The 27,404-nt window shown below is 37.1% G+C and overlaps 1 protein-coding gene and 1 pseudogene across 15 annotated transcripts in view; one reads left to right on the plus strand and one right to left on the minus strand.

The window, feature by feature from the left end:
• The window catches only part of MTMR6 (myotubularin related protein 6), a 93,709-nt gene that overhangs the window by 60,680 nt on the left and 5,625 nt on the right, over positions 1 to 27,404 (minus strand). For 11 of the 15 annotated variants that reach the window (XR_011427912.1, XM_070240106.1, XM_070240110.1 and 8 more), the window contains 11 exons: positions 21,116 to 21,232; positions 13,502 to 13,664; positions 12,085 to 12,242; positions 11,748 to 11,876; positions 8,701 to 8,835; positions 7,683 to 7,796; positions 6,219 to 6,351; positions 4,917 to 5,026; positions 4,153 to 4,278; positions 1,489 to 1,538; positions 854 to 1,054 (listed from right to left, as the gene is read on the minus strand). Coding sequence is in view for 14 of the 15 variants with exons in the window: in XM_070240106.1 (XP_070096207.1) it covers positions 854 to 1,054; positions 1,489 to 1,538; positions 4,153 to 4,278; positions 4,917 to 5,026; positions 6,219 to 6,351; positions 7,683 to 7,796; positions 8,701 to 8,835; positions 11,748 to 11,876; positions 12,085 to 12,242; positions 13,502 to 13,664; positions 21,116 to 21,232 (1,436 nt within the window). In the remaining variant the exon portion in view is untranslated. The remainder of the gene's footprint in view (positions 1 to 853; positions 1,055 to 1,488; positions 1,539 to 4,152; positions 4,279 to 4,916; positions 5,027 to 6,218; positions 6,352 to 7,682; positions 7,797 to 8,700; positions 8,836 to 11,747; positions 11,877 to 12,084; positions 12,243 to 13,501; positions 13,665 to 21,115; positions 21,233 to 27,404) is intronic. The other 4 variants (XM_070240113.1, XM_070240112.1, XM_001491694.7 and 1 more) reach the window with 1 other exon arrangement.
• LOC102149150 (Y-box-binding protein 1 pseudogene) lies at positions 18,279 to 19,401 on the plus strand (annotated as a pseudogene).

Consider the following 27,404-nt stretch of genomic DNA (forward strand, 5'->3'; position numbering starts at 1 on the left):
TTCCCTTTACATATCTTTAGAATTTTCCATGTGCTCTCAGTTCTGCCTTCAACTCTGCTGGGAGTGACAGTATGTGGCTGTCTTCAAACTAGTACTAGATTTAGGTTCTCTAATAGTCACTTGGATTTTCAAGAATCTGGAAGTGCTCTTTATTGACTACTGTAAGAAATCCAAACTCAGAAGCCCAACCTAAAAAAATATATATATATATGGACCTCTCACAGGCTTACCCCTCATCTCCCTTGCTTCAAAATTTAGCCAGAAGACCCTACTCCCAAAGAGTTAGGGAAGAACAGGTGTGAGATCCAATTCAGGAACAGACACACTGCAACCAACATACGTAGATTTATTTTCCCCAAAAAACTGTCTGTTTAGAAATCTGAGAACAGCTACAAGGCTTCATCTTACCTTAAAACCAACAGTTTTTCAATCTTTTACCACACTTGAAAAAGTAGTGACCAATACTTTCCAGGAAATAAAAGAGTGTAAAAATGTTTCCCTTCCAAATATATATTCAGACTAGAAAAGAGCATGAGGAGGGTTTCCAGGCTGTTGGTAATGTTTCTTGTTCTGGGTGCTGGTTACATAGACGGATGAGTTTAAGACTTACTGAGCGTCACACCTATGCTATATGTACTTTTCTGTATGTATGCTACACTTCAAAACAAATTTTAAAAATGTATTTTTACTATTGACCTGAGGGTGTAAGGGATAGTCAGATATATACAATAAAATTTTTACAATAAAATTCAGTTCTATTTCATACTGTCAAGATACTTAAGTTCAATTATAATTTATATTAGACCTCAGCTAAGTAGGAAAATAAGAGCCCATTTTAATCAAATCATCTTACTTGAGTTCTTCTCTTTCCTTCTGACAATTTCCAAGGAAGTTTCCAAATTGACATGAATAAATATGTTCATGGATCTGAAGAAGAAATGCTTCATTGAACTCAAACGCTTGTGGAAACTGTTCAGTCAAATGCCACACACACTCCAAGAACTGGGTAAACACCGGCGAGACTTCTTTTGGGTCACTATCCAAATGGCCACACCTAACCCCCCCCGGAAAGTACAAGCTGTTAAAAATGCCTCTGAAAGAAGTCAATTGTTCAGGTATTGTTAAATTTAAATACACATACAAAAAACTTAAAAATCCTAAAACATTATCACATTGGCGGAAAAAAACCCGTAATGTTTTTACTGAAACTATTTCTACCTATGAGTTCTTCAACAACAATTTTAAAGGAGCTGTTACCTTCTAACTACTACGATCCAGACAAAAAGGGAGGTACTAAATTGCCATGAATTAACAAAGGTATGAGAATTGAAAGAAATGACAGAAAAAATTAAATCATTCTTCATACGAAAAACAATAGCACCATCATTCACACTGGACATGCAAGTTCATGAAGAACAGAAACATTCTGGCATTCTAAACTAGTTTTACTAATTTTACAAAATATATAAATGTATAAAGGTGACTCACCTCTCTGAAAATTTATGTCCAAAGGAGATCCAATCCTTTTCAATTAAAACCTTAAGGAGAAAAAGTGAAATCCATCTTATAACTACTTTCAATTTTCTTTGTTTAGAATAGATTAAATCCTACACTCTCTTTTTTGTGGGTGAGGAAGATTGGCCCTGAGCCAACATCCGTTCCCAATCTTCCTCTTTTTTTCGGCTTGAGGAAGACTGTCACTAAGCTAACATCTGTGCCAATCTTCCCCTATTTTGTATGTGGGACACCACCACAGCATGGCTTGATAAGTAGTGTGTAGGTTCATGCCCGGGATCTGAACCCAAAAACCCCAGGCCGCTGAAGCTGAAAGCGTGAACTTAACCACTATGCAACCAGGCTGGCTCCTAAATCCTATTATCTTAAACAGCATTTGCACTTTTAATTTACAGCCACAAACAAAACAAAAAAATTATTTTTAATTATAGGCAAAAGACAGCAAGAACCTGGACTAGGTTGACTTAACGAAGAGTGAAAATGATACATAAAAAGAAATACAGTACACTTGTGACAAATTATTTCAGTTGTATTTATTACATTTTACATGAAAAGTACATTATAAAGCACTACTGCATTTATATTTTTGTATGTATGATGATGATATATGCATAGAAAAAAGCCTAGGAAAATGTAAACCAAAAAGTGAACAATGGTTAAGTGTGGGTGTCAGACTGAGTGGGTTTTTTAAACCTTCTGGCTTACTTGCACATTACTTATATAGTACTTTAAAAAAAAAGAATGATAAAGAGACTAATGAAAAGTATATTCAGATTTAAGTGTTGACATCTAACCTCTTGAATGGACTGACTTTGTGTTTTCTGTCACAACTCTACTGAAATACCAGGTTTCTAGTTTTTTTCAATCTAATGTAAACATATCTTCTTAGTACTTAATATACTGTATAATTTCATTAAATAATCACCAAGTACATTCTTTTCACTCTATCAAAATTACCACTTTTAGCTTCCCTAGCTTTGTTTTTAATCTCCCCAGAAGGCCATGTAATGTGATGGGTAAAGACGCAGTTTCTGGAGTCACACTGCATGGGCTCAAATCCCAGCTTCACTACTTCTACACCTGTGCAAACTCAGGCACGAGATCTTCAGGCAGAAGCCGCAGACTTCATTGTGGGACCTCCGCCCTTCTTCTACACACCCACATCTCAAACTTAATTCAATATCTTTCTTACTCAACTTATTCCTCAGCCGATCTCAGTGAAGAGCAGGAAAACAGCACCATCCACCCTGGCAACTGAGCCTGCAGCCTGGAAATCATCCTAGAGGAGGACTCTTTTCTACTCCGCAGTAAGGCGTGAACAATTCTTAACGGACTCTACTTCCTTAACATCCCTAGAGGTTGAACTCATCACCTCCTCCTCCACTCGTGTGGTACTGCCTTAGGTCTGGCTCTCTTTTCTCTCAAGTTCCCATGACACTTTCTACTCTGGTCTCCTAGCCTCAATTCCTACTCCCCTTTGCTTTCAAGATACCAAACCCCCTTTTTAAAAAGCAGATCTAAGCAAGTTACCGTTTCCTGTTTAAAGCCCTTTAATGGCTCTCCTTACCCAAAGAGGGTGAAGTCCAAATTACAGTCTTCTCTTCCTCAGGACCTCACCCCGCTATACCCCTCTGCACCCAAGCCCCCGCTCTAATGCTCACCCTGAATTCCACCCATCACACATTACCTGTGGTCACCTAAAGGAGCCATGCTCTGCTCTCACTGTTCCTTTTGCCTGGGAAGCTCTCACATTGTCCCTGGTCATTTATCACATGATTTCATTTGGATGTCTAAGAAACAAAGCCAAACATGGCAAAGAAAACATTCCTTATGTTACACTCTCAAGGTAGCCTGAACACTATCTTATTAGCGGCACTTCCATTTGGCCTGTCCCAGATTTGATATGTTAGCGCCACAAAATAATGGTGCAGAAAGGGACCCAGTGATGTTGAACCTTCCTTTGTTAAGATGGTACAGTATTTAATGATTCTAAACTAATGAAAACGTTCTACCATCCCTTCATTTACTTTATCTGCCATGAGTTAAAACGTAAATTTTGAAAACATGAGTTAATTTGATCATACATTAAAAAATAAACAAAAAAAAAACCACAGGAGCCAGGGCTTTAGCTTCACAAAGCAGAAAATTCAACTAGAAATTTAACCTTCAGAAATAAAATACGTTTCCTAACATAATTACAATTAACAAATGAAGGAGTTTTAAATAGAGGGTTTACTCTAGAATACAATTTTAAGTACTCTTATTTACGCCTTGTTTTACTACATTACTTACATTTGTTAGATAAAAACGAGGAAGAAAATATTAAATATTTCTTTTGTAACATTTTAGGAAAACATTTTAATATAACACTTTTTGTCAAAGAGGTGGCACAGATGGAAATCAGTCTAACTCAAGCACTGCTGACATTCTGGACCAGGTAATTCTTCACCGGAAGGGCTGTCCTGCACATTACAGGATGTGCAGCACGTCCTCGGCCTCCACCAGCTAGATGCCAGTTGCCTTCCCTCCTTTAGCTTTAACAATCAAAACTCTCACCTATAACATTACCAAATCTCTCCTGGGGGGACAAAATCATTCCTATCTGAGAACCACCAGTCTCGCCAAATAAATCCTTACCATGAATCCTCTGATTGTCCTATAGAAGGAATCCAATAAAAGCGAGCCAAGGGAACACACTTGGGAAGTCCTATCCCAGCCATCAGAACAATGTACCAACACACTTGCATTTTCAATCATTATTGCCTGAAAAGAAAGATCACATACTTAGATTCGAGCAAAACGCGTTTCAGGTAAATCAGTAAGTTCTACTCACTCAAAACCATACTAACAAGTATTGCATTATAAAAAAGAGCTATGACTGCAATGACAATGTTGTCACAGCATAATTTCCAAAAACAAGACAAAACACAATAAAACCACAAAGCAAACAAAAAACAAAGATAAAAAAGCTGTTTCAGGGGCTGGCCCCGTGGTAATGGTTAAATTCGTAGTGGTTAAGTTCAGCTCACTCCACTTTGGCAGCCCAGGTCCACAGGTTCAGATCCCAGGTGTGGACCTACACCACTTGTCAGCCACGCTGAGGCAGCATCTCACATACAAAATAGAGGAAGATTGGCACAGATGTTAGCTCAGGGTGAATCTGCCTCAGCAACAACAACAAAAAATGCTGTTTCAAAGTGTTTGGGAATTTCTTTTTAAGTCCTTACACTAAGGGCTCATGATATTTTTAAAGCTCAAATTGAAGTAAGCCTCATTAAAAAGGTAAAACATAATAAAAGTTATGTGACTGGAAAAGATACCAGCACCTAGCAGAATAAATCCAATCCTTCCCGACCATTCATTATAAACCCCAAAACCAAATATGAACGATGAAGCATTACTTTGGTTAAGAAGATTGCAGCATCCATAACAGCTTTGATATGGCGAAGCCATCCTGAGCTCTCCAAACCAGAGTAGAAATCATTGACAGAAAGCCCTTTGGTACCATTGACTAAAAAAGGGGAGAAAAACATTTCCATTAGAATGGGACTAGAGTCTCCACTTCTCCTATTGAAGATATCTCTAGGTGAGTGAAGTGGGGAAGAAGACGACGAAATAAATAGGCAAGACTCTTTCTTTATAAATGAAAAGATGCTATTACAAACTCAATAATCGATTTTTTGGTACATTTTTCTGTTATTCCTTGTGCTGAAAAAAAAATGCTCCAATCTCCTTTTTTAAAAAATTTGCAGCACATGGGGCTGGCCCCATGGCCTAGTGGTTAAGTTCAACACACTCCCCTTTGGCAGCCTGGGTTTGGTTCCCAGGCGAAGCCCTACACCACTTGACAGCAGCCATGCTGTGGTGGTGACACACAAAACAGAGGAAGACTGGCACAGATGTTAGCTCAGGGCAAATCTTCCTCAGTGAAAAAAAAAAAATTGCAGCACAACTGTTTAATTAAAAATAGTCTGATATTTAAAATTTTTAGGGGCTAGCCCCATGGCTGAGTGGTTAAGTTCTCGCCCTCTGCTTTGGCAGCCCAGGGTTTCACCAGTTCGGATCCTGGGTGTGGGCATGGCACCACTCATCATGCAATGCTGAGGTGGCATCCCACATGCCACAACTAGAAGGACCCACAACTAAAAACACACAACTATGTACAGGGGGGGTTTGGGGAGAAAAAGTAAAAAAATAAAAAAAATCTTTAAAATTTTTAAATTCCACACCATGGCTGAAAAGATATTTTAATATTTAAATATAATATTATCATAAATTAATCTTCACTATACTGATTAATCAAGAATATCTATCTAAAAATAGGAATTTTTTGTAAAACCATTAGAATTGTACTGTCTAATACAGTAGCCACTACCCAAATATGGCTGTTTAACACCTGAAATGTGGGTAGGCCAAACTGATGCGTTGTAAGTGTAAAATATACACTAGTCAATTTCTAAGACTTAAAGGCAAAAAGAGTAAAATATCTCACTATTAATTTTTCATATTGATTATATGTTAACATAATATTTTTAATATATTAGATTAAGTAAATATATTATTCAAATCAATTTCAACTGCTTTTTACTTTTTTGAATGTGACTACTAGAAAATTTTAAATTATATAACTTTAAATTTTACAATGTGACTAGCATTATATTTCTATTGGACAAAGCTGCCTACAAGATAAGCATTATTCATACCTTCCAATAATTTCTGAAGGCTGGAGCGCATGACATGAATATTCTCAATTCCAACAAACTGAAATCTAATATTAGAATAGTTATCTTCATTTTCATAACCTTTTCCAGCTGCTCTGTTGGCCATTGCATTCAGCTAAAATTTTAAATTTTAGAAATTTTAGAGACAAATTTATCTTTTAACTTAGTTTACCAAAACACCATGAAAATACTAAATAAACCATAACTGAATATGCTACCATTTTTTAATAAATAAAAGTGTCACATGTTATTAATAGTAAAGAAGGATACCATAAAGTAACAACACGATGGCTATAGAATGGAAAGGTCAGACAAGAAGTTACCCAAAAATAATCATGAAACTAATTCATTTATGTCTTTAGTCAGTTTTCCATATGACTGTAATATTTCAAAATTTAAGAAAAGAAAGAAATGTCTCCTATCTAAATCCTAAATGATTCAGAGATGAGCAGAGCTGGGGTGTTTTTCTTTTGCAGAATGAACCTATGAGATTCACTTCAGAACAAGCCTGGAGCACTTGATCATTCAGAAGGCCAAAGGACCCTGAAAATCAGATCTAAAATATGCATCAGATTATTTGAGATCCTCCATATTAGAGATTACCTGAGGCCCATACAGTGTATAACACAAAACACAATCTGATAGCCTGATATACCTCCAAGAATTGGACCAAAAATAAACTGATCTCTAGGAGAAAACAGACTGCCTGTAGGCCCATGGTCTTCGATTATTAGATCAAATGCTATCAGAGGTTCTCTGAGGATTTGACGTGTTTAATTCTTTCAGACTAGGATTTCACATAGCACATTATTAGAACTTACTAAATATTCTCACAAACGTGGATGAAATAGAACCTAAGCTGAAAGAAAAAGTAGCTTTCCATTCAGTGGACTGGGGCCCAGGTTGGTAACAAGTACAGTTAAATTGCATCTACTGACTCACTGATTATTCAACACCTATGATGACTAAGGTAAGAGTTAGATATTAAACATGCTACCACATTATTACCACTTGAGTTTAACTAGTAAAACAATCAAAGAAAGATACATTTTTGTACAGAAGTCAATTATACAAATAATAGACATTAGGTCCCTAGATACAAATCACCCTTAGACTTATATTCAGAAAGTCTTGCATTACAATGACCTTTTACATCCAATATTACCCCAAAAGAGTTCTAACCTATTAATTCACCCAGACTTTACAAGAAAGTAAAATAACATTTTTCTTACAAGAGATAATACCAACACTCTTGACTTCTAAGAAAGCCTTTTCTTTTTCATAAAACAAAAGACTATCAAATTATCAATTTCTAATTTTTAATACTTTTAATTTACTCAAATTACTCTTATCTTCTGTGAGACTGTATAATGATGAGAATCACTTCTAAAACAGCTACCATGCCTTTCAAAAAAGCTGCCTAAAATTGCGTTCTATATCGCTCACTCGCTTTTGCTCATGGCTTTCTCTTATTTTCTCATCATTCCAGATTTTTGAAGAAATTCTCACTATAATTCTGCCAATGTCCTTTTGTGTAGCCCACCAGCTCTGCATGCGATGCTATAATAAAAATTAAAAGTAATGTTAGCTATTACCATTGAGAATTTTAATTACTTTAGTTTCAGGAGCCTAAATGAATTGATTATTTAACTGTGTTTATTAAAAGAAAAAGGGATTCTGACATTTTCCCAATGATAAAAATTTAACCTAACATTACAGATGCCTAACAGAACAACTATTTGCTGTTCACTATTTATAACTCTCTAGGTTCAATGTCTCCTAAGTTAACTCACTATCTAGTTTCCTTATTTACTTGAATATTTCAAATTAAAAGTTCCATTATTTTAACACAAAGTGTTTTGCCAATTAAAAATTCTGCCAAAAAAAGTAATAAGAATTTCTAATTTTTCACAACATACACAATATTTAGTATTTCTTCATAATACCATAAGACTTATACACCATCAAGAGTTCCCAATATAAAATTCAGCTTTCCTAAATTTATATATCTATCAGACAACATAAGAAATCACCATCTGGGTTACTGGGAAACTGGTCTTCAAGTTGCATCCTTTAAAAATTTATTTCTTAGTATCATTAGTCTCAGTTAATTTAAAACTAGGATTCAGAGGCCGGCCCTGTGGCCAAGTGGTTAAGTTCACACGCTCCAATTCGGTGGCCCAGGGTTTCACCAGGTCAGATCGTGGGCACAGACGTGGCACTGCTCATCAGGCCATGATGAGGTGGCATCCCACATGCCACAACTAGAAGGTCCCACAACTAAAACTATACAACTATGTACCAGGGGGCTTTTGGGAGAAAAGTGAAAAATAAAATCTTTAAAAAAAAAATAAATAAAACTAGGATTCAGATATTTTAACTATGGACAAATTGATCCACTGCCATTAATTAAAGTAACAAAGATAATTAAACTAACAAACTGTGCTGTATTCAAGACACATACTTTGGGTCTGGTGTCCATGACATACATATAGCGATTGACTGGATTGGCTTTACTAATGGCTTGAAGCAAATGTTCATCCTCCAGGCACCTGGCACTGAATCCTGACAGTGGTTGACTACATCGACAAACGGCAGCCTAATTTTAAAAAGAAAGAAAACAGATTATCCAAAGATGTCTAAAAATGTGTCAGAAAAAAAGGCTTAAAAGAAAAAAAATTAGTTAAAATCAAATGTGCAATCTGTTTAAAAGTTGGCAAGACAATGAGAAGGCACTAACTTTGAAATCCTATTTGAACTAAATACTATTTCAATATCTTAACACTACTTAAGTTTTCTAAATATTCTCTTCTACTACGAAACCTAAATGCCTCCTTACCTAGTTTGATGAAAACAATCTTAGGTCCTCAGAGGTAACACCTGGTTGATTGTCTATCACGTAACCTACTGTTAAGATCCTTAGATTCTGTGCTCTATTTAGATTACGAGATACTTTCAACTTAAATTCAAGTAAGAGATTAGTCAATAAAACCAGAAGAGGATTTTTTAAGTTGCAACACTTGAACTTCTACTTTCCAAAGACTTTCAGATCTCTAATTAGAAATCAGTAATCTTTATATGAAATGAGACATGAAACGAGAAAAATGAGCATCAGCTCAAATTTGGGTTATAATGTAGTAAATCTAAGAGGGTAAAAATATCTATAAGAAGAAGTGAATGCTAGATTGGATATTTACTGTTGTTTAAAGTCTTAAGAAAAGATTAAAAAGATTTAGATCCATAGACTTTTTCTCCAGTCTCATCCATACCAACTCCAACTTAGCTCTACTCAAACATTCCAACCACAATATCATTAAAGAAAAAAAGTATATATAAATTCACACATTCACACATTTAAAATTCACACAAAGAATAAAACTATGAAAATTTAATAAAATAGAAGAAAATGAGGATTGCCTTATTACATTCTTTTTAGACCTACTTTCTGATTTGTTAAGCTGGTCACTGAATATCTATTTTCAACCCAGCTTTCCAATAAAAAATGTATATAAACATGACCATATCAAACAAGAGGTCATAACCAGTCATAACTCCCTATGACTTTGTTATGGAAAGCAGATTAGGAACTTCTGTTTAAAGTTCTATTTTCTACTGCTGGCTCCCTTCCAAAATCCAACTAAAGTTCTAACAAAGAAAATTAAAACGTATAAAACCAAAAGGCCAAAGAGAATGGGAAAGGAGACAAAAATAGAGCAGAGATGTCAACAAAATTTGGTGAAACGAAAGCAGATTGACAAGCAATAACTAATTTTCCAGAGCAAAGAAAGCTGCCTACTCGTTGTGAGTCAATAAGAAGCAAGGCTTTCTGAGCAGCAAAATCCCAGAAAGGCTCAGGATGTGGTACCTCTGAGAGCCTGAGCTAACTGAAAACAGAAAACTGGCTGAACATCTGTATAAGGACTAGTTAAGATACCCAGACCTTCCCTCACCCTGAAGACAAAGTTTATTCCATAAAGAGGATTAACCTGAAGACTTCGGACAACACACACAGCTGTGGGTGAGGGAGAAGCCGTGTACCTCCAAAAACAGGAGGCTTAAGTAAAGCCTATATAACGAAATGTGAGATTTTCCCAGCTCTCTTCCCACACTTGGATCCTGGCCAGACCTACCACACACATCGGGATGAAAATCACAACAGAAAGAATCCAAAGACAGAGATCACTCATGCACACAAACTTCTAAACAGCTTTGTAGTACCTCACTCTTAAATATGAGAGGCCAACCAAGAAACAGATATTTGAAAGACATGAAAAACAAAAAGACAAAATAAACAACAACGAAAAAGGAACTCTGTCCAAACAGATAACTAATGTGGGCAGCACAAGAATTCTTTTTAAAAATTCTGTAACATCTTCAGAGAACCAAGTCATCACATCTAAGAATAGAAAACTTGCCTAAAAAGTTCAGAAAATAGGAAAGAGTTCTTGGATTTTAAAAACACTATAGCAAAAATAAAGGATTGAAGAGATGGATTGGAAATAAGGTTGAGGAAATCTTCCAGAGAAAGAGAAGGAAAATAGGAGAGAAAATTTAAGAAAATGGAGGTTTATGCTAGGAAGCTCAAGTGTCAACACACACACACACAAAGTAAATTAAGAGAGGAAGTTACTGAAGAAATAGAGAAGCAACTTCCCAAAACTGAGACCCAAGTTTCCAGATAGAATTTAAAACAATATGCCAAGGCACATCACTGTGGGATTTCAGAACACTTGGAAAAAAGATGATTCTAAAAGATTGCTGAGAAAAAAAATCACGTCACAAAGAACTGGAAGTCAGAACTGGCATCAAACTCCTCAACATATTAGCTGTGAGATACAGTAAAAATGATTTACCCTCTCTCAACTACAGTTTCCCCATTTGAAAGTTGCAGGTGATTAGCAGAGTCTACCTTATAAAGTTCTCTCTCACAAAGAGAATTTCAGGCATGTAAAGTATTTAACTTATAGTACCTCCTGGCCTACTGTTATAGGCTACAAAGTTAAATTTTACTCTAATGAGCAAACCCTATTACAGCATCTCAGTATAAAAATGCCTCCTCCACCTCTTCATATTGCAAAACCCTTCCAATTTGAAGAACTTACTATTAAGATGGGAGTCTGAAATACTCTTGGTTCTCTCCCTTTTCTCAATAGTTGGCTTGTCAAAACTATCTGGTTTTCCCAAACACAAGCAGGATCAAAAGAGAACCACAGGAAAGGAAGAAGAACCAAGCTGTTCACTAATCCCATTATTTTTTAGTCACTCCTAGAAGGAAGGAAGGAAAGAAGGAAGGAAAGAAGTTGGGGGTGGAGGGGGAGATAAGTATGCAAGTTTCTATATTTCAGAGTAGTTTTGTTTTAAAGTTTCAAAAATGTAATTATGTGAAAAGCCAGCACTTCTCTACAAACATAACAATGACCTCTTAATGTAAAAATGAGTGTTAATACTTGGATACTTAAACCTGAAGAGGGGTTATACTACATTAGTAAAACCAAAAGAAAAGCTTCTTACCTCTTTCTCTCGATGATAGTAGGAGAGAACTGGGAACCTCCCCTTGCTCCGGAACTTGGAACTACCAACAATTATTGGTTTGCTTGCTATTCGGGGAACATAAAGTTCTCTGGGATAAGTTTCACAGATCTGTAAATAACAAATAAAACATATCCATTCCATTCATAGTTCAAAAACCATGAGGTTACAAAAAACCTTTAAAAGCAATAAAAACTTTAAAAGTAACTAAATGCAAGAACAGTACATAGTAATACACAGACGACTTGACACTATGACACTCTCTCTGACTCTCTGGTACTAACATTTTCTGAATTTCTCTAAAAGGTTGCTAAGTTACCTTGTATTCTCGGTTGGCATCAGACAACTGCCAATTTGAATTTGGCACTCCCATCCTCTTATATTCCTCAGCAAGGTCAATGAGCTGCCAACCTCGTAGTCGTTCTGAATCATTTTGTTTGGGATTATAAGAGAATGCATAGAGATCTTCATATTTTGCTATAGTATACAAAATACATAAATGTTAAAATGCAATTTATAGGACTTAATACACTACAAATAAAAGTAATTTTTCAGTTTTATCCTTCCATTTTTTCTTTAAGATCATCAGAGACAGTTAATACCTGAACATGTCTGAACTTAGTATCTTCTCACTTTTTTGATGCAAATGATTACATCTAGAGGCACACACAACTGATCTGAGATTCATTTATATCATCAGCAAAAGCTAGTAAACAATAGTTAGACTTATACATTACTCTACTGCAATATTTCCTTTTCTTAAAAGTTAAATATTAAAGACACAAATAGACACTTCCCACCCACCATTTTTCCCAAATGAGATGTAATATGGAAAGACTAATGTTATAATGAAAAACTAGAGGTGGCATATAGAACATGAAACCGAATATACATTTCTACAGAACAGTGTTGACCAAAAATGGCAATGGTCGCACAGAGCTCCAGACAACATTTACTGCTGAACAACAAGAAGCCCCTGAAGTCACAGACCATCTTAACTATAAGATCTGGCTTAACTTGGGACAACAGGATAAATGTTATAGGCTTTATATGTTAGGAGAGAAGAGTGAGCACAGACCTAGATCAACGCAATCTAGATTTCTGACGAAAAAGTAACATGCAGTAACCAGGGTGTTTTGTCTCCCTGGAAGGATCTATGTAATTCAAGTCATCCTGGCGGAAGGAAGCCTCCAGATCCCTAAGGCATGAGTAGTGATAATATTCCTCTTTAGGGCCTGTATCCCTCTCACTCCCACCTCTGCTAAAGTAGGATTCACCCTCTCTTTTGGGTGCTCATCTCCTTTATGTTCCACCCTAGTCAATTAAATTTATTAGTCCCACCGCAACCAGAGACGCCTGACCTTTCTTAGCTTTGCATTTAGTAATATCAATTTCCAAGTCATTCCGCTTAGTTGTGGGATACCCACTTAAAAAAAGTTGTGCTACTGGCTATCAACAGACTTTTAAAACATTAACATAAATCTATGTTTTTTAAAAAATCTGTACTACAAATGCTTTGCTTTTTCTTTACTATTACCCCTTTGGAAAGTATTCTTACAATTCAGATCATAAGTTTCTAATTATTTTTAGGCCAAATTTTTTGGAATAGAGTGCACAAGAACTTGACGTAAGAGTAATTTAAAGTATAAAATAATAACAATGAGACATTAAGTAAAGTATCTTAGATAATCCATCTCAAAATTGAGTAAGCAAGCTTTGGTCTCTAAGAACAGTACCTTGTTTTGACAGTTGTAGCAAAGAGTTGTAAATATCATGGCAATCTCTTTCTCTGGGAACAATGAAATGCACAATCCTGAAGTTCTTGCACTGAATCACAAGTGGGCATCCAGAAGTAGTCAAAGCCAGTTTCTCTACTGAGGCAATATGGTGGTGCAATATCTACAGCATGAAAAAAACATTTGACCATCATTTTAAAAAGCAGTAAATACCTTATTCTCTTCCAGATTGCACAAATGTTAGAAATGGTCTTTCCAAATAAAGTCTCAAATGTGATATACTACACACCCAAAAATTTTAAATGACTGAATGCCCAAGCTGGAAATATATGCCCCGATACTTCCTCCATCCCTCCACATATACAATACATCATCAAACCCGAGAACAGCATCTCCTAAATATCTCTGTCCTACTTCTCTCCATCTCTGCTGTCCACCCCTACTGCAATGTTCCCATCGTTTATTACCTGAATTGCTATAAAAAGCCTCCTAAACGCTTTCTCCATATCTACTCTTGACCCCTTATAATACATTTTCTAAAAGGCAGATGACCATTATAAAGCAATCTTGTCATGTTATTTCTCACTTCTCTAGCCTCATTCAAGTCCCTCCCCACATTGCTACGTTCCAGCGACAAGAGCCTTCTTTTGGCTCCTCAAACGTGCCCAGCTCCTTTACATAGGCTCTGAGTTGCTCCTACTAACTGGGATATTGCAGCTCTACCTTTTCACCTAGGAACTTCTTGCATTATCTCCAGCTTTTGCTTAAAAGTCATCACTGAGAAGTATATGAGACATTATGTATTTGACAACCCCCCCAGCACCCTCCCCAAGTAAGTTAGGTCCCCTCCATTTTCTTATTGCATATTAACTCATACTTTTCTTTCATAGCACTTAGTGCATGAGTAATTCATTGTGTAGTGAATGTCTATTTCTCCAGCTAGATTCTGGAAACTTCATAAGGAGCAGTACTATAGCTAAGCTGATCACCACTCTATCTCCAGCATTTGACATGGTATCTGGAACATTATGATGACCCTCTTAAAATAAAATAAAGGTTCAAATGTTATATATTACACATTCAAACTTAAAATTTGACTAAGCCAGAAATATAGGTGTCATCGCTGATACCTCCTCCATCATCATAAATGTTTACTGAATAAATGAATAGAAAGTCCTACTATAAACTCAATACCTGATAGCATTTTAAACATAGATTATTATTCTCACCTGCTACCTATAATATTGTTTGCTACTATAAACATTTTCCCTTTTTCAATACCATTCCTATTAATATAAAAAAATTATAGAAAACTTTTCTGGAATACAAAAGATCTTAAGAGTCATAGCAGGTTCCTGAATGATAAAACTCAATCATGGCAAGAAATCAGCTCATCCCAAATTAATCTAAAAATTTAACATAAATTCCAGTAAAAAATTCCAGCCTGTTTTTTGTTTTTTTGTGGCAGGATGAAAGATGGATGATTATTTATATCATACCTATATATTATATAATTATATTATTATATGCTGTTATTAATTGTATTAAATATATATATTAAGTCTAAAGTTCACCTGCAAGATTAAATGCATAGAATAATCAAGAAAAGCTTGAAAAAGAAGACTAAAAAGAGAATAACTTGTCCTGTGGAAATTAAAAGCACATACAGCACAGACAACTAACACACACTACACATATGTAGCCCATACTTAGGGCTAAGATTTAACATTACTGACATTTATATTAGCAGATCTGTGCCAAGTTACTCAAAATGATCTCAAAGTAACATCCAAATAGAAAATAAAGAACAATAAGCCACTATAATACTATATGACTATTTTGATTCCAATTAAGACCCAAAATTATTTGCAGGAAGAGAATGATGAAGGGACCTGTCTCAGCCAGTAACTATTTATGTGATCTTGAAAAAATAATCATCTGTAAAACGAGGAAAAGGATAATAAAAAGTTAGCAAGGCCCCTTTCTAGATCTAAAATGCTCATTTCTATGGATCCAGCATACTCAACAGACTTCATTCCGGAGAGACATATGGAAATGTCTGATTAGAAAGCATTTTAAAGACAACAATAGGAAAGAAGAGAACAACACAGATATCTTGTATCTGCCCCTAAAACTACATTCCCAACATCTGAAAGAATAGCTATATAGGAAACTTTCATTTGTATCTCCTGGGGATGGATAACACACAGAGAAGATAATAAGGCAGGCGGACAAAGGAAGGGTAGGCAGAATGGATGATAATATGACTATTGATTTTACAAGGCCCTGCTAGGTGAAACTCCTGGCAGTTCCTGGGCAAACACTGGACGGGGAAGAGATCCAGTGCCTCTAGGGAATATAACTTCTCCAAGATCAACATCTCCGGTAAGTTTTTTAACTTACTTATTGCAATCGCATATCAACAGGATGGCCTTCCTGGGGAAAATCAAAAAAGTACAAAGAGAGAAGAGAAAAATGCAGCATGCTCCACAAAGAAAAAGCACAACACAACACAAAAGCACAATATGACTCCCTGGACTGGGAGTCAGAACTGACCTGTCATCTTGATTCTACTACTTAGAAAAATAGTAAGAGCAGCTACGATTTACTGAGTCACTACTACATGCCTTAGGCGCAGGTGCTTTTCATGTTTTACCTTAATTAAGATTCCCAAAAGCCCTACATGATGACTGATGCTATACCCATATTCTGGGGGTGCTAAGACTTGAAAGTTACATATTTTTTGGCAGACACTCTTGGTTTGCCTTTCCTTTCCACCTTGTAACACCCATCTCCCACAAGAGACCAAAAATGCCTCCTATCCCGGTAGGAGTTGCCAAGAGTCCCATTTCTCAACAATTAGATACTAGGGAAAGTCCACTGGGCCACCCGGGAAAGCGTTTCCTCCCTGATACAAGGAGAGGGAGGTTCTAAGGTAAGCCCACCCACTCCTCTTTTGGAAGGTTTGACACTATTTTCAGTTACATGTTCTTTTACCTACAGCAAAAAGCACCCCATCAGCAAGCAGCAGAACCAGTATTTGAACCCAAAGCTGCCTGTCAAGAAAGCCTAAGCTCACATTACTACTCTGCGCTGCCTGTGTGACTTGGAACAAATCACTACCTCCTTGAACTTCAATTTCTTCATCTATAAAATGGACGTTAAAAAACTTGGTGTCACCAGTGGCAGAGAAACATGCTCAGTCTCCTTCATCTTCTTACAGTAAGAGAAAGCTAAGGAGTTGTGTAGTCAAGAGCCTAAGGCCTGGAGTAAGTCAGCCTGAGTCCTGCTCCACTGTATTTAATGTGTAATGTCAGGCATGTAACTCAACCTCTTTAAGCTTCAGATTACTACATGTGAAATGAGGATACTAAGAGGAATAATAGTGAATTTACTTTATATGGTTATTGTAAGGAAAAAATAATTTAATACATGGAAAGCATACCACTGGCATATTAGGAATAGAGGGAACTTCTATTAAAAGATAGTTACCAGAAACAAAAACCTACAGTAATTATTACCCTTAATGATGAAACATTCAAAGGATTCCTTTTAAAATCATGAAGACAAGAATGTATGATATAATCTCTTCTATTCAGTATTACATTGGTAGTCCTATCCTGCATGGCAGAAGAAAAAGAAATGAAAGGCACAAAAATTGGAAAAGCAGCAGCAAAAAGACTGTCAATAACTACAGGAAAAATGACTGAAGCATGTAAGATACCCAAGAGAACCTAGAGAAAAATGAAGTTCAGTAAAGTTGCTAGCTATAAAATCAATAGACAAAAATAAAATGCCTTCGGGTCCAGCCTGGTGGCATAGTGGTTAAGTTCGCACACTCCGCTTTGGTGGCACAGGGTTCATAGGTTCGGATCCCAGGTGTGGACCTAGCACCACTTGTCAAGCCATGCTGTGGCAACATACCACATAAAATAGAAGATTGGCACAGATGTTAGCACAGTGACAATCTTCCTCATTCACACACACAAATAATAAAATAAAAGGCCTTTCTATAGCAAAGCAAGCTTTTAAAATGCAATTTAAGATCTTTAGATGCAACAAAAAAATTCAGGATACTTATGGATGTATCTAACAAAAGATGGGCATTACCTTCACAGTGGAAAGTATAACACTTTATTGAAAGATATTAATGAAGATCTAAATAGAGAGCCATATCATGTTCAAGGATAGAAGTTTCAATTTTGTCAAGATGTCAATTCTCCTCAAGTTAATTCATAAACTCAATATAATTTCTAATCAAAATCCTAATAGGGTTTTGGTGGAACTTAAGGTCTCACACACACAACACATCATTACATTTCTAACCTCATTTCCTCTCATTCCCTATCACTATCCCTTCCACCCTGCTAGTCTCAACCCCATTAACAAACCAGGCACAGTCCCACTTATTGAGGGCTTGCATTTGCTGTTCCCTCTGCTTGAAGCATTGTCCTCCAGTATCCACATGGTTCACCTGCCAACCTCTCCAAGTCTAACTCAAATGTCCTCAGTGAGGGGCTTTCCCGGCCATCGTGTCTAAAATTTCAACCCAACCCTTCAAGCACAGAGACCCATAAATGCAACATTCTATCCCCTCTTTCTGCTTAGCTTTCATCACTGTGTATTTTACTCATTTATCCTATTTATTGGCCACCTCTCCCCACTAGAATGTGGGCTCCATGAGGACAGAATTTTTATATTTAGTTCACTATTGTTTCCAAAATACTTAGAATAGTGATTAAAAAGACACACAGCAGAGTTCGATCGGTAGTGGGAGCGGAGGGCGGACCCCAGGGAGCCCTGAGCAGCCCCACCGCCTACGCAGGCCTAGTTACCAGCACACCCCGGGAGGAGCCGCAGCTGCAGCAGCCGGCCCCATCACCATCACCGCAACCATGAGCAGTGCGGCCGAGACCCAGCAGCCGCCCGCCGCCCCTGCCCTCACCGCTGCTGACACCAAGCCCGGCACCCCAGCAGCGGCGCAGGGAGCGGCGGGGTGGCCTCACACCGGCGGCGCCTGCAGGAGGGGACAAGAAGGTCATCACAACGAAGGTTTTGGGAACAGTAAAATGGTTCAACGTAAGAAACGGATATGGCTTCATCAAGAGGAATGACACCACGGAAGATGTATTTGTACACCACACTGCCATAAAGAATAACCCCAGGAAGCACCTTCGCAGTATAGGAGATGGAGAGACACTGGAGTTTGATGTTATTGAAGGAGAAAAGGGTGCGGAGGCAGCAAGTTACAGGCCCTGGGGGGGTTCCAGAGCAAGGCAGTAAATACGCAGCAGACCTGAACCATTATAGACGCTATCCACGTCGCAGGGGTCCTCCACGCAACTACCAGCAGAATTACCAGAATAGTGAGAGTGGGGAAAAGAATGAGGGCTCGGAGAGTGCTCCCGAAGGCCAGGCCCAACAGCGGCGGCCCTACCACAGGCAACGGTTCCCACCTTACTACATGCGGAGACCCTATTGGCGTCGACCACAGTATTCCAACCCTCCCATGCAAGAAGTGATGGAGGGTGCTGACAACCAGGGTGCAGGAGAACAAGGTAGACGAGTGAGGCAGAATATGTATTGGGGTTATAGACCACGATTCCGCAGGGGCCCTCCTGGCCAAAGACAGCCCAGAGAGGCTGGCAATGAAGATAAGGAAAATCAAGGAGATGAGACCCAAGGTCAGCAGCCACCTCAACGTCGGTACCACCGCAACTTCAATTACCGACACAGACACCCAGAAAACCCTAAACCACAAGATGGCAAAGAGACAAAAGCAGCCGATCCACCAGCTGAGAACTCGTCCACTCCCAAGGCTGAGCAGGGCCAAGATGAGTAAATAAATGCCGGCTTACCATCTCTACCGTCATCCGGTTCAGTCATCCAAGAAGAAGAAATGAATATGAAATTCCAGCAATAAGAAATGAACAAAAGACTGGAGCTGAAGACCTTAAGTGCTTGCTTTTTGCCTGCTGACCAGATAACAAGAACTATCTGCATTATCTATCCAGCATGGGGTTTTTATTATTTTTACCTATAGAGCTCTCTTTTTGGTAATGACAAACATGTTTTGTTTTTTTTTAAAAAAAAAAGCCAGGTTTTTCTCAATACACCCTAAAAGGTTTTTAAAATGTTTCATATCTGGTCAAGCTCAGATTTTTAAGAACCTCATTTTTAATTTGTAATAAAAGTTTACAACTTGATTTTTTCAAAAAAGTCAACAAACGGCAAGTACCTGTTAATAAAGGTCTTAAATAAAGACACACTGTAGATACTCATTAATGTTTGCTAAATGAATAAATTAATAAATTCTACAAAATAAGGGGAAGAGCAAAGGTCCCAAAACAGCCGTGGCAATTTTAAAGAGCAAGCTGAGATTTGCCCTGCTAGTTGTCAAGGCTTATTGAAAAGCTACCGTCAGTAAATCAGTACGCTGCTGGTGCAGTGTGATCAGTGTGCCAGCAGAGCAGAGCGAGCTCCAAAACAGACCCTCACACACACGGAAGCCTCACTCACGACACAGCTGACACCACACCAATGCAATGAGAGTCAGCAGACGGTGCCAGTAATCAATATGAAAAAAATGAAATAAAAACAAATGCTTATGTCATAACACCCACCAAAGTATTTCCCAGATATATTAAAAACTTATACTTGGAATACAAAATTTAAGGAGAAAAAACTTTGAGGAGAAAATACAGGAGAATCTTTATGACTTTGATGTAAAGAAGGATTCCTTAAACAAGTTACCATAAAAGAAATAATGAAAAATCTATTACACTAAAGTTTTAAACTTTAATTAAAAGACATATACACATACAAGACAAACTTAAACACTGGGAGAAGTTATTTACCAATACACGTACCTGATGAAATATTCAAAACCAGAACTCATACAAAATCAATAAAAGGACAAACAACCCAACAGAAAAAGAAAAGGAAATCTAAAGGTCAAAATACCTGAAAGGATAACTTCCTTGTAATCAGCAAATTAAAATCACAATTGCACATCCACTAGATACGCAAAAATTTTAAAGTTGACAATATCAATGTCACTAAGGATGGAGAACAGTACGTAATACTCTACTGAGAATATTTTGAAACAATCATTTTGGAGAGGTCACATAGTAAGATTGAAAATGCACTCATATAAGGCTCAATAATTCTACTCTCAGGTAAATATCCCAGAGAAACTCTGGCACATATACAGGAAGAAACATACACAAAATATCTATTACTGCATTGCACTAGCAAAAATAAATTAGACACCGTAATTGCAATTTGGTATAAAAATACTGTGGAGTATGGTACTTGATCTGTTAACATGTACATATATTACTTAGATTTTTTTAAATTAAAAGGCACAAGTAGATATTTTGTAATTATTCACGTAGATTAAAAGAGCCTAGTATTCTACAAAAGAATCCCACATTCCACATGACATCCTTGTTTTACTAGGAGGGAGGGTAGAAGTGATGGAGTGACTGAAAAATTTTTGGTTGAGAGTAACCAATGATTAAACTTTTTTGCACATGTTCAAAATAAAACACAGGAATAGACCAAGCTCATTATTATAATTACGGTAAACAGCACAGCAGAGGTCCTCCTTACCCAGGTTTCTTTCTGATGAGAGTCTATAAACAACAGATGTGTGGCCGTAAGATACAGTGTTCCTGTTAATGCCTTGTTGCTGGTACTGAATCGGTCAAGTAATTTCACTTGCTCAACCTAGAAAAGAAAAAGATGTTATTTCTCATTTCAAAAGTAGTATAAATTCTTTTTCTGTTGTCTCGGGATTTAAATGTACCATTTTCAAATTTTTTCCTCCTTCTGTTCAAAAACCTGAGTTTAATGTTCAATGTTAAATTTCATATATCTTGGGGAATATATAAACCACAAACAACATAGGTACTATTTACAGTTACAACTAGAACCAATAGAGAAGAACTCTGTAAAAAAAATATTAACACAAATATTAAGGGAACAGAAAGGAGGGGTGTGGCATAAACAAAAACATTTTTCATATTGAAGAGTAAATGTAATTTATTTAAAGTTGGCAAGTAATAAATATATAAGGTTATTATCTAGAGTTATAGAACTACCAGAAAAATTAAATCAGTCAGGAAACAGTTAAATAGTTGCAAACTCCAACTTAATCTCTATATTCTCCTCACCACTCCACCCAGGGCAATGTTTTGTCTAGCTCTGTGCTTTTACTCATACTTCTCTTCCTAAAGCCGTCTCTTCTGCTTAGCTAAGTGCTGAGCATTCTTCAAGACTCACTGATGCCCTGTCTCCTAACAGGAATCCTTCCCAGAAAATTAATTAGCTACCTAATGTCTTAGCTTTGTCTCTCTTCCTGGCTCTGAATTCCCTGGCATAGATTATGCCATGTGCTGCTTTTCTGTCCTCTAGTGGCTGATGCAGTGAGGTACACAGTACATCTTAATATTAGTACAATAGAGACAGACACATACATACACACACACACACACACACACACAAGGCTGCCACCGGAGAGTGAGGTTAGAGTTAGCCAGGTATTGCTATCTATTCTTACAAGAGGGAAAAAAGTAAAAATAACCAGTACTAACTTAAAAATTTTAATCCACAGCTATAGCAACAGGTTGTAGATAGTTCTTTAAATTGCATATGTCTTCAAGACCAGATAGCTAGCCACTATCTCCTTAATTGTATACATCCCCCACATATATTTTCTTTTCCCTTACTAAAATTGAAGGAAAAAATGCTCCCCCTTATGAAATTATAATTTCCAAAATAATTAGTAACTACCATTTAAAAGGCTTAGCTCCTCCTCCCAAAATTTCATTCCAAAGACAATTTTTTGCTTATGACAGCACCTGTTCAAATAAGTTAAAATTTAACTGCAAAATTAAAATATTTGTTTTTGGTACAAAACCTTATTTGCATGGCTAAGGCAATGAATTGAGTTTTAACACTTTCCTCTGGAAATGTGGAGATATGATCTAATTTATATAGTTGAGGTCTGACAGTTGATTTGACACACAAAAACTGTCAGATCCTCACACACTGTCCCTTAAGACAGCAGGAAAACTTCCTTCTTACAATCTGAATGAAGATTGCTCTTGGAGGTCAATGTGTATTTCATTGTTCAGGACCATTTCTTCCTTAAATAAAACCCTAGCTTCATTACACCACACACTTTGAAGCAAAATAAATTTAAACACTTTTAAAACAATGGGATCAACTACTGTTTACTCTTCTTCAGTTGTGCTAGACTTGGCTGTAGGGACACTACAGCCAACCAAGAGCAATTACCGTAATATAAATCTCACCAGCCTTATTTCCTGAAGCAATTAAAACAAAGTGTTAATATTAGGCTCTAAAGAAAAGAGAATTAATGAATATACATTGAAATAAAGACTATTATGACGTATCAACACTACTCAAGCAAACAATTTGTGCCAACATCATTTTGCAGCACTTTAGATAGCTACTCAGAGAAGATAAAGTATATTTAGCAAGTAGTTTAAAAAGGAAGAGGCTGATTTTACTATCATTTATTTAATGAAATAGTAAGTTCATTTTTTTTTTAAAAGTCCACATAAAGTTTTTTAATCGGTGGATTTTTTTTCCTTTTTTTTTTCTTTCTGCTTTGTCTCCCCAAATCCCCCCAGTACATAGTTGTATATTTTAGTTCTGGGTCCTTCCAGTTGTGGCACTGTCTGTGGGTTTTTAAAACCTCATAAATATTTCTCGTTGTGCTCCAATTATAAGCCTTAAATAATAATTTCTCTATAAGGCACACCATTCTCTACACATAATTATCTATGTGCAAAACAATTATACCACTTTTCATTTGGATTTTAACCCTCTTTTGCCCATCCCCTATTTGTTAATGTTATTCCTCAGGGCTCCATTGTCTATAGGCAATCTTATCCACAGTCACTATTTTAGCCTATATGATAATGACTCCCAAAACTGTATGTCCAGCTCTGATCTCTCCTGAGTTCATACTGTCTGCTATACATATAATAATAACAATTTTTGACACAGTATTGAGGTTTTACTATATTCCCAGTACTATGACAAGTGCTTAACATCCGTTATTTCTTTTAATTTTTACAACTCCTGTGTGGTAGGTACTATTACCATCCCCATAGAAACTGAGACTTAAGAGAGGTTACTTAAATGCACCAACATCACACAGCTAGTAACAGTTAGTAAGTGGAATAGCACAGTTATAACCCTATGTCATAAGTCTGATTCCTGAGCTGGAACACCCTCCCACCATGCTATACTGCTCTACTTGGATGTCTTAGAGTCATGTTAAGCATACTGAAAAAGAACTGATCACCCTTCACAGATTTATGTTCCTAATTCTGTATTTCTCAGTTAATGTTACTCCATGCTCATCCAGTCACCCACACCAGAAATCAGGGAATCATTCTATGACTTCTTCTTGACCCCCACATTCAATTAATCACCAATTCTTACCAATCTTACGCTCTAAATATATATATACGGATATATCTTTTTTTTCAGTGAGGAAGATTCACCCTGAGCTAACATGCGTTGGCAATCTGCCTCTTTTTTTTTTTTCCTTGAGGAAGTTTAGCTCGGAGCTAACATCTGTGCCAATCTTGTTCTATTTTGTATTTGGGATGCCTCCACAGCATGGCTGACGAGTGGAGCAGGTCCACCCCAGGATCCGAACCTGGGAACTGGGCAGAAGTGGAGTGCACACAACTTTAACCACTCCACCACAGGGCCGGCCCCAATAGTCTAAATATTTTTAAAATCTGAACCTTTCAACACTGTTAAAGTAGTTCCTACATTATAATGAAAGCATCTGTTCATGTGCCCCTCTCTCCCACTAAGACTGTAACATATTCTAGGGCAAGAACTGTGTTTCTTATTTACGTCTGAACACCTAATGGCTAGTGTAGCATCCGACACACTAAATGTTTGCTGAACTAGGGTGAACTGCCACAGAGAAATTCCCCATTGGGGAAAAAGAGAAGGTGCCCACAATTTACTAGTGGTCTCTTTTGCCAAGGGATTCATTAAACAGAATTCTTCTTTATAACATTACCATCCCTCATTTCTCTCTGCCACCTATTCCCTACACAGTATATGAACAGTAGATACTCATTCAGTAATTTATGAATGAACAAACTCAAAATAAGTAGACAAATTACTAATAGAGTATACAGTTATAGTTCGTTTTTTTTTTTTCTTAAATACATGTGTGGACTCTCAGTCCTCTATACCCACCCCATCACCCAATTAGGACAAAGTACTCTTCCTCTAGAGCTGTATAATAGATACAACATAGTTCTTTCTAGCCGGGTGTCTATCAAGATTGGAAATTCAGGTTGAAAATACTCTTCCCAATGCTCTAAGCATATTTCTTGATTCCCCCTAATCCCCACATCCAAAATTATGTGAAATTACCTTTGTGAGATCTTTAATTTTGGTTACCTACATACAAGTTTGAAAGCCTCGCTGTTCAGCTGAATGATCTCCAAAACTTTGCAGAAGTACAAATCCCAAGTCCCACCTCAACTCCACTCAAAGATCTCAGGAGATGGAGACCAAGAATCTGTATTTTTAAGAAGCTCATCATGTCATTCTTACGCAATTCATATTCCTTCTAACTCCAAATTAATCCCTCTTGCTCTTAACTCACATTAGGCTGGCTCCTTCTCTATCATTATGTTCATTTCCCAAACATTTAAGGCCCCAGCTCATCTAGTCCTCTCACTTTTTAAAAGAGCTTCTTATCAACTCTGGCCCTCCGAAACATACAACTGTTCTGTGTGCCCCTCCCCCCACATCTTTCAAGAATATGGGAAAAACAGGTACATAAACACACAATATCAAGAAAGAGAGGGGCTGGCCCCGTGGCCAAGTGGTTAAGTTTGCGCACTCCGCTTCTGCATCCCAAGGTTTTGCTGGTTCGGATCCTGGGCATGGACATGGCACGCTCGTCAAGCCACAGTGAGGTGGCGTCCCACATGCCACAACTAGAAGGACCCACAACTAAAAAATATACAACTATGTACCGGGGGGATGTGGGGAGAAAAAGCAAGGAAAAAAAAAAAAAAGAGGAGACACAAACTTTAAAAAAAAAAAAAGAGAGTTTACTAATTCACTCAACAAAGATTTACTGCCTATCAACTAAAGACCAATCTGTCTGGGTCTCATCTTCTTTATCTGTAAAATAAGGACAATAATCTCTTCCTCAAGGGCTGCAATAAGGTTGGATAATAAATGTCAGGTATTTTACCCCACGTTTGCTTGACAAACAGTAAGCAATAAAATGCTCAAATAAAATTTTGCAAAAATTACTATTGTTAGTAAGCTGATAAGGTAAATTGAGCCCTGACAGTCCTCTGTTTTAAGCTACTGTCCAGTTAAACTCAAATGGAGAAAGGAAAGAGGAGGCACATGGACTTTAAAAGAAATTCAACATTCTAATGTGCTCTATAGTTGGAAAAAACTATGTTTTCCTGCTCTAAATGTTGAAGGCAAGGATCAACAAAATTTTCTTGACTAACGGAGAATATAGGGGAAACACAGACTTCTCAACAGAGGAGACATAACATAAAAAGGGAGGCGCATAACATTTTATCTGATGAAAAAGAAACACTGATTAGAGAATCTATGCCACAGATAAAAGGATATAAACAGAAGATTTTAAGCACAGTAGTCTATGACCAGGTGTGATTTTTAAGAAGATCGTTCCAAGGGCAATGTGGAAAAATTGCTGAGTTAGAAGGGACTAATGGCGGGCAACCAGGGAAGAGGCTAATGAAGTAATCTAGCCCTGCCTGGAGAAATGTGATAAGGGCCTGGATTAAGCTGTAACAGACAGCACAAGGAGGAAGCCCATCTTGAGATAATGACAAAACTGACGTGAGAAGGAAGGAAGGAGAAATAGAGGCTTCTTAAAGATATTAAGTTTGTCAGACTGGCTGTCATTCACTAGGATAGGGTATAAAAGGAACTGTAAGTCTGAAAGAAAAAGTTCATCTTGACTATAATAAATTGAGGATTATTCATTACCTCAGTAAATGCAAAATAATATTCAAATCAAGAAAATATAATAGGAAATCATTATACTTGACTGCTTCAATATAGCTATTTCTATATGGATGTAACAGATAATAAAATTAATCTGAAATTATTCCAAAACATTTAATTAGTACTTAAAGTTCTGAAGAAAATAACAGAATTTCTGAGAAAATATACTGATTATTGTCTTTGCTGCAAATCCTAAAATAAATTTAAAAAACAAAAGAAATCAGATCTTTTTCTTTGCTAAAATCATCAGCATACAAATTTCAAACCACAGACTTAGCCAATTTCTAAACATCAACTGCTGCTTCACACTTCCCCTTTCCAGGAAGGAACTGAGAGTGCTTTACAGATGTTGCTAGAGATTTTTCCTAGTGTTTTCTTGGAAATGTTTTAAGTCAGATATTTAGGAAGCAACTACAACTCTTTCAGGTCACTAGCACGGAGGCACTACAGAGACAGTGTGAGGATCCTTTAATTACAGGTGTCACTACAGGCAAAACGGGAATGGGAAAGGAGGGAAAGCTTATGGGAAAAGAAAGAATAAACCAAGAAGAAGAAAATGGAGCAGCGAGAAAAGAAGTGAAGGGTGCGGTCATGATGGTGAGAAGGGGAATGCCAACACATTACTTAAAGGGCCATTTAGTTGAACTGTGCTACCCATCGGCCTGCACTAAAAGAGACCCTAATGGTCTATACAGGAAGTTCAAATTTCAGCTGATTATAAAGCTGGAAATGAAAAACACAGGGACTCACACATACACGGAATCACACTAAAAATTCAGACATTTATCTACCCCAGGGGGAAAGTGGGCACTGGGACAGGAATGGACCA

This window comes from Equus caballus, chromosome 17, assembly GCF_041296265.1.
Source record: "Equus caballus isolate H_3958 breed thoroughbred chromosome 17, TB-T2T, whole genome shotgun sequence".
Taxonomy (NCBI): Eukaryota; Metazoa; Chordata; class Mammalia; order Perissodactyla; family Equidae; genus Equus; species Equus caballus.